The 6,984-nt window shown below is 54.5% G+C and overlaps 1 protein-coding gene across 1 annotated transcript; it reads left to right on the top strand.

Moving 5' to 3' along the window:
* Nucleotides 1–42: 42 nt before the first annotated feature.
* LOC104413499 (huntingtin-interacting protein 1-related protein-like) lies at nt 43–6,413 on the top strand (the record flags this gene model as incomplete). Its single annotated transcript, XM_010024503.1, has 16 exons — nt 43–151; nt 364–558; nt 791–938; nt 1,222–1,308; nt 1,610–1,717; nt 2,080–2,216; nt 2,970–3,080; nt 3,234–3,292; nt 3,602–3,632; nt 3,747–3,809; nt 4,145–4,245; nt 4,804–4,909; nt 5,608–5,731; nt 5,873–5,934; nt 6,100–6,288; nt 6,375–6,413. Coding segments are annotated over 16 exons (1,669 nt in total), but the record flags the coding sequence as incomplete, so codon positions are not given.
* Between the last annotated feature and the right edge of the window lie 571 nt (nt 6,414–6,984).

The following is a 6,984-nucleotide window of genomic DNA, read 5'->3' as shown; positions in this document are numbered from 1 at the left end:
GAGCTGGAGCAGGCGCAGCGCTCGCTCGGCCAAGCCAAGCAGGTACGAGGATGGGGTGCAGGATGTGCCCAGACCCCGCCACAAAGCCCATCACACAAGCAAACAGCAGGAGCTGGAGCAGGCGCAGCGCTCGCTCGGCCAAGCCAAGCAGGTACGAGGATGGGGTGCAGGATGTGCCCAGACCCCGCCACAAAGCCCATCACACAAGCAAACAGCAGCGCAAGGCAATGTCATGGGGGCTGAATGTGGGTCCACCCCATCGGTGTCACGAGCTGGGCATGTCCTCAGCTCCCCGCTGTGTAACTGTTGGGCTCATGATGTGGTGACAGGGGAGTGACAGGGGTCTCCTGCTCCCACTGGTAGGCAGGCACGGAGCTCAGTGCTCAGGTGGAGGCCCTGCACGCTGAGAAGGAGGTGCTGAGGCGGTCGGTGAGTGAGAAGGAGTGTGAGCTGCTCTCCACGCGTGGCCTCATCGAGGAGAAGGAGCTGCAGCTGAGCCAGGAGGCGGACAAGACCTCGAGGGAGATCCGAGAGCTTCAGGGCAGGCTCCTGGAGAAGGTATGGAGCCCACTGCCCCTCTGCTTGGTGAGATGTGTCTGGGGGGTGCTGAGCAGTCAGGGGGCTCAGCTGAGCCATCACTGGTGTAGCCAGTGGGATGTGACTTGCAGCAGCAATAATGGGATGCTTGAGTCTAATCCTGCGAAGGTGCTTTGAAGGAATATGATGGTGATGGGGTGATAGGGGTCCTGTGCCCCAGTTGTGCCACTCGCCTGCTTCTGCCTCCCCACAGAGCAACCAGGAGCAGAGCCTGCAGCAGAAGCTGCTGGACGAGCAGTTCATCATCCTGCAGCAGACGGTGCGGGAGGCAGAGGACATCCTCCGAGACGCCGTGGCCAAGCTGGATGACCCACTGCACATCCGCTGCACCAGCTCCCCAGGTACCCACCACTTGACCTCGGGGCCTGCAACCCAGATAACATTGCACCTCAGCTTCCCCCAGGCCTTTTTTTCCCTACCAAACATCACCGCAGGGATATTGGGGTCAGGCTTCCCAGGAGTGAATTTATAGCTCTTATAAAGAGCACTGTTTCGCTCAGATTTTAGTGCTGTTCCCAGGCCAGGGCCACAAGGACCTGAGCTGTCTTGGCTTCCGCTCAGTGGTGCCCCACGGAGTCAGCTCTTGTGCTCCTTGAGACACTAACGAAGCCACACTCCTTGCAGATTACCTGCTCAGCCGGGCGCAGGCAGCGCTGGAGTCCACGGATGCCCTGGAGAACGGGCACGCGCAGTACGTGGCCTCCATGGCAGGTACCTGGGGCTGGGGGCCGGTGGCATCGCTTGCACCTTGCTTTTACTTCTATACATCCAGCAGCTTGCAGCTGCTTTGGGGCTATAGGCAAGCGTGCAATGCCCTGGTGATGGGGAGATGGAGCGGGTGGGTTCCTGTGTGCTCACTCAAGGAGCAACCTGCAAGCTGGAAGGGTCAATACCAGCCTCTCCAAGCGCTTGTATTGATCCTTGAGTGCATTCGGGGGCAGGTTGAAGCCCCCAGGACATGGCAAATGGTGCCCTGGGCTGGCAGAACCTGAGCACATCCTCTCACCACCAGATGCTGCGGGGCTGGTGGGGGCTCTGGCCCTCTTTGCACACTTGACGGCCGACACCATTGTGAATGGCAGCGCCACGTCCCATCTGGCTCCCACTGACCATGCTGACCGTGAGTGCTGTGCACGGGCACTGCGTGTTGGGGGTTCTTGTTGCTTGTGTAGCTTTTTGGGGGGGGGTTGGCCATGCCAAAGTATCCACTGGTAGGGGCTGGTTGTGGGGCAGGTTTTCCCTGGGAGCAGCATTATCCCATCTTCCCAACATTCCCTCCACTTGGGTGCCCTTTCCTGGCCCAGGGCTGTTGTTTCACTCCTGGAAACTGATTTATGCTCTTCTGCAATAAGCTTCTGGATGCCATCGATGTGTGGCATCATCTCCATAGCTGAGGGGAGGAGGAGGATGAGGGTGGTGGGGATGGGATAGGGAGACCCATTGTCCATTGAGGGACCTGCCACCAACCCATCCTCTCCCCAGGGCTGACGGAGACGTGCCGGGACTGTGGGCAGCAGAGCCTGGATTACCTGGGCAAGCTGAAGGACAAGCAGACCCTGGGGTGTGCTGAGCTGGGGGACGTGCGGCGGGCGCTGAGGGGGGTCCTGCAGCTGGCCCAGGTAGGAGATGGAGCCCATTGCACCCACCTTCCCATGGGGGCTGCAGGGTGGGCTGCTCATTGGCATGGGTGTTTGTTCCCCTAAGGGAAATCAGAGCAGGCAGTTAATGCGGAGGGATGTTGCCTCCGTTTGACAAGGTGGGACGTGTGCTCCAAGCTGCTCCTTGATGGACAGCTGCTTTTTAAAGAAAAATACCCAAACCCGTGGCTTTTATGGCATTTCTCATAGTCTGGAGCTGAAATCAGAGGTGCTGGGTTGCAGTGGGCTGGCTCTTTGGGGTGGCTTGTCCCCCATACCCACAGGTTCTGGTGCTTTCCTTGAGCCATCTCAGCTTCTGAGCACTGAGACCCAGACCAGCTGAAGTCTTTCAACCCCTGTGGGGTAAAACTTCTCAACTTTCAGCTGTTTCTTCTTGTGAAGCCCCCATTAGTCTTTTCCATTAAGCCACAGTGAATTCACAGGCTGTCAGCTCTCCAGAGCCCTCTAGAGCTCTGCCTGGCAAAACTGCACCTGGGATTGAGTTTTGTCATCTTGATTTGGGGCATTTCTTACCCTGCGCCATGTTTCCTGCAAGGAATATACCTTCGTATGCATACACCTTCACCCTTGTGGTCTGCAGAATGCTGCTTCTGCAGCTTTATTTAAGGGGGGGGAAAAAGGAGTCGGGTACCCTGCTTTGGTGTTATTCCTTACAAATATTCCCTTCTCTCCTTCTACCTAAAACGTCTTGGTGGCTGCTGCCTCCTCTGGCAGGAGCTGAGGCCCAAGAGCTTGGACATCAAGCAAGAAGAGCTGGGGGACATGGTTGAGAAGGAGATGGCTTCCACCTCGCAGGCAATTGAGGATGCTGTCAGGCGGATAGAGGTGAGATGGAGCTGCAGGGTGGACCATTTTGGTCCCTTGGGGCAGCAGAGTGTCCATCTCCCCTCCACCCTGCTCATCCTGCAGGGATGCCACGTTGAAGGGATGCCTTGCGGCAACACGGTATCCAACCCTTCCTCTTGTGTTTCCCAACAGGAGATGATGAGCCAGGCCAGAAATGAGAGCTCCGGTGTTAAGCTTGAAGTGAATGAGCGGTGTTTTTAGTGTTGAGGGGTGGCTGTGGCAGCCACGGGCAGGTTTCTGTCCGTGCCCATACCCTGCTGGGCTGTGCCCTGCTCCGGAGCCCCACATACAACCCGGTGCTGCACCGTCCTTACGGTGATCGTGACATTCTCTTTAGAGGGGTGGACTTTGGTCTTGCACGTCTCAGCCCATTGTTTGCAGCTTCTTTGTGGGCTGCTTAGAAGTAGCCTGCAGGCTGGCTGGTCTCCAAAATAGACCCATTTTGCTAACTGGGACACAGCACTGGAGGATGCTGAATGCTTTCTCTTGTTCCCCTACAGGATTCTGAACTCCTGCACGGACCTAATGAAGGTGAGTACTGCAGAAGCTGAGCTGGGCCATCAAAGACTGTGCAAAACCGTAACTTCTCACCATGGCAGCATCAATCCTTCTCAAACATCAAAACCTCTTTTTTCTTCATTCCAGGCCATTAGACTCCTTGTAATGACATCTACAAACCTACAGAAGGAGATAGTAGAAAGTGGCCGGGTAAGTCTCAGCCCCGTGCTCTCTGCACACATCACTGTTACCTTTGCAAGGCCTTGTCTGTCTAAAGACAATGGCCTGAATTTGTGTGGTTTAAACCCAGCCCAAATTTGCAGGCTTGGAGCTCTAATGCTTTGTTTTATTGATATATATTTAAAGAGGCCAGTAAGAATGGCCTGAAGGGCCCAGAAATGCTGCCGATCTCTTGATTTATGGCTTTATGGATTAATTTCTATATGGTGATGTTTTATATGGCTATTTTATATGGATTTATGGATTACATATTTTTGTACATTAGATCCAAGTTAATACAGGCCATAACGCTCTCTTAACAACAGGGGGCAGCAACAACTCAGGAGTTTTATGCCAAGAACTCGCGCTGGACCGAAGGGCTGATCTCTGCCTCCAAGGCGGTGGGCTGGGGAGCCACGCAGCTTGTGTAGGTACCCCGGCAGCTCTCCTGTGGCCTCTCCAGCTCCATGGGCTGTGCCTGGGGCTGGCCCATGCTTCTCCAGCACCCAGCTTGTCCCATGCAGCTGAGTCTGCACGGAGCATTATTGGTAATTCCTGGTAGAGCATCCTGGGTTGGACGTGGGTCAGTGAAAGAGGGGCTGCCAGCTCCTGCTTGCAAAGTTGCTTCAATCAAATACTCCGTGTCCTGGTTCCTGCTCAGATGGTTGTGGATGGGGTGGTTGGGATTGGGGCAGGGTATCCCTAGGCCAGCAGGGGTGTTTTTGGACAAAGCTTTAAAAATCTCACCCACTTCATTATGGGCACACAGTCCTGCCTCTGCTGGTGTTTTATACCCATCCAGAACGTCTGCATTTGGGCTTTGGGTAATTGCTTTGTAAATGAGCTTTAAATAATTACAGGCAAAGCTGCTGGTTCAAGGTCTGACGCTGGTTTCTAAGGATAGAGCAGGAGATAAATGACCTGCACTTGCTCTGTAGTGCATGGTCAGTATCTAACACAATCTCCCTTCTAACCTGTAACACAGGGAGTCAGCAGACAGAGTTGTCCTGCATATGGGCAAATACGAAGAGCTGATCGTCTGCTCCCATGAAATCGCTGCCAGCACAGCCCAGCTCGTAGCTGCCTCCAAGGTAAGTATCCCAACACCATTCCTGCAGGCAGCTCCTCAAGCTTTAAGGCATTTTGTTCCCACAGTGTTGTCCCGTGGATGCTCTCAGGCAGTGGTGTGTGGTTGTCCCCCAGTCCTGCAGCCTCCTCCTGGAGCAGGGAGGGAGGAAGCTCTTACTATTTTGAAGTCAGTCTGTGATTTTAATCCCTCTCTCTTCACCTGCATTAATATTCCCACCCCTTGCCTTGGAAATGAAGAAGTGTAAAACCTCCTGTCAAGCTGCTTGCGTAAAGAAAACGTTAATTATTAATGAGAAACCCCAAATAAGCACCTGCAGGAGCCAGCATTGAGAATGACGGAGTTTGGTCCTTGCCACCTTTCCTGTTGGTGTGGGTGAAAGCGATGGGGGGAGGTTTCCATGAGCAAACGGGGAGGCAGGCTGGGGGAGGAGGACCCACAGGGCTTCTTACAGCAGATGGCTTTAAAATGAAGAGCATGGTTGAAACCAGAATAGCTCTGTCTTCACTGCTTGTCCGTGTGTGCTGCGATGGGCGCAGAGCTGGTTTGGTGCCCCAAGGCTCGCACAGGTCATTGCCTGGCCGTGATGGGATCATCAAGGATAAGCACGTGTCCACCTGTGTGTCCATCCTTTGCACCCCCAGGTTTTCACCTCTAAGGTCCGTTCTGACACGATGTGCTCAGTGTCTCTGCTCTTTGCAGGTGAAAGCCGAGAAGAGCAGCAGGAACCTGGGCAAGCTCCAGGAGTGTTCGCGCAACGTCAACGAGATGGCGGCAAATGTGGTGGCTTCCACCAAGTCAGGACAAGAGCAGATTGAGGAGAAAGGTGAGGTTTTTACAAGGAAAGGGGAGAAAAACCACCCCAAATCCCTTTCTGCCTGGGTGAACACCCCGAGATGTTCAGCCAACTGTGCTTTGGCATATGAGGAGGGGGTGCTCGGTGACAAACCCTTGCTTTTCTCCACAGACACCATGGACTTCTCAGGCATGTCCCTCATCAAGCTGAAGAAGGAAGAGATGGAAACACAGGTATGGACATGATTTGGTGCTGCCATTCTCTGGCCAGGCCAAGGTCCTGATCCGGACCTGGACAATATGGGGAGGACCCTTTTCCTGCCCCCCAGCGTGGCACTGGGAAGGGCAGGGATCGCACCCCTGAGGTGCACAGGACCCAGGAGGGCTCTTTGGGTGCAGGTGAAGGTGCTGGAGCTGGAGAAGCGCCTGGAAGGCGAGCGGGTGCGCCTGGGCGAGCTCAGGAAGCAGCACTACGCCCTGGCCGGGACCTACGACGCAGCAGAGGATGGGGAGGCAAAGCCAGCACCAGCCCCCAGGAGGGGCATCCTCAAGAAGCCCCCGTTGGCTCAGAAACCCGGCCACGGGGAGGTAGGTCCCCAAGAGGGGTAAACGCACATGGAGGGGGGTGTTTGCAGCACCAGGGACTCCCAGGGTCTCCCCTCTTCTCATTTCAGCCCGAGCGAGACGCCGGCCCGTACCCACCTCACGTGTAGCAGGGGCTGGTCGGGTACCCACCAGCTCACGTTGCCTTCGCGCTCGTGTGCCTTCCTGCGCGCCGGAAAACTGGAGTTTTCTAAGGAATCCTTTATTTTTATTTGTATTTTTCTTCACTTGATTTTTATCTATAGAGCAGGGGGGGCTCCCCCAGCCCCCTTGTCCTGCTCCAGGTTAATTTAATTTGGGGTTCGTTTGGGTTATATTATTTTGTAAGGACTTTACCAGCACTAGAAGTAACTGTAGCTCTCTACTGTACTGCTCGGACCCTTTCCAAGAGCTGTTTTTAAAGCAGGAAACTGTTGGGCTTTTCTTGCAACCATTTTTTAATTCCCCTTTTCCAGCCTGAGGAATAATGGGACTTTGTTCCGGCGCGGGATCAGCCCTCAAGGGAGAGGGAGACGGTCGCCTTAAGCGGCACGAGGAGCAGGGCTTTTGTAAAGGGAAAAAGCAGTTCCTGGCACACACTGGCAATAAGGATACCAACGTTATTGTTTTCCTTTTCTATTTTTTATTACTACAGCACTGTCAGGGGAGCAGTCGCGTTATGTTTTGTATTTAAGAGAATTA

The sequence above is a fragment of the Nestor notabilis genome, unplaced genomic scaffold (assembly GCF_000696875.1).
Source record: "Nestor notabilis isolate BGI_N333 unplaced genomic scaffold, ASM69687v1 scaffold18921, whole genome shotgun sequence".
NCBI classification, from domain to species: Eukaryota; Metazoa; Chordata; class Aves; order Psittaciformes; family Psittacidae; genus Nestor; species Nestor notabilis.
Note: the sequence above shows the minus strand (reverse complement) of the source record. Positions and strands in the feature narration are given on the sequence as shown.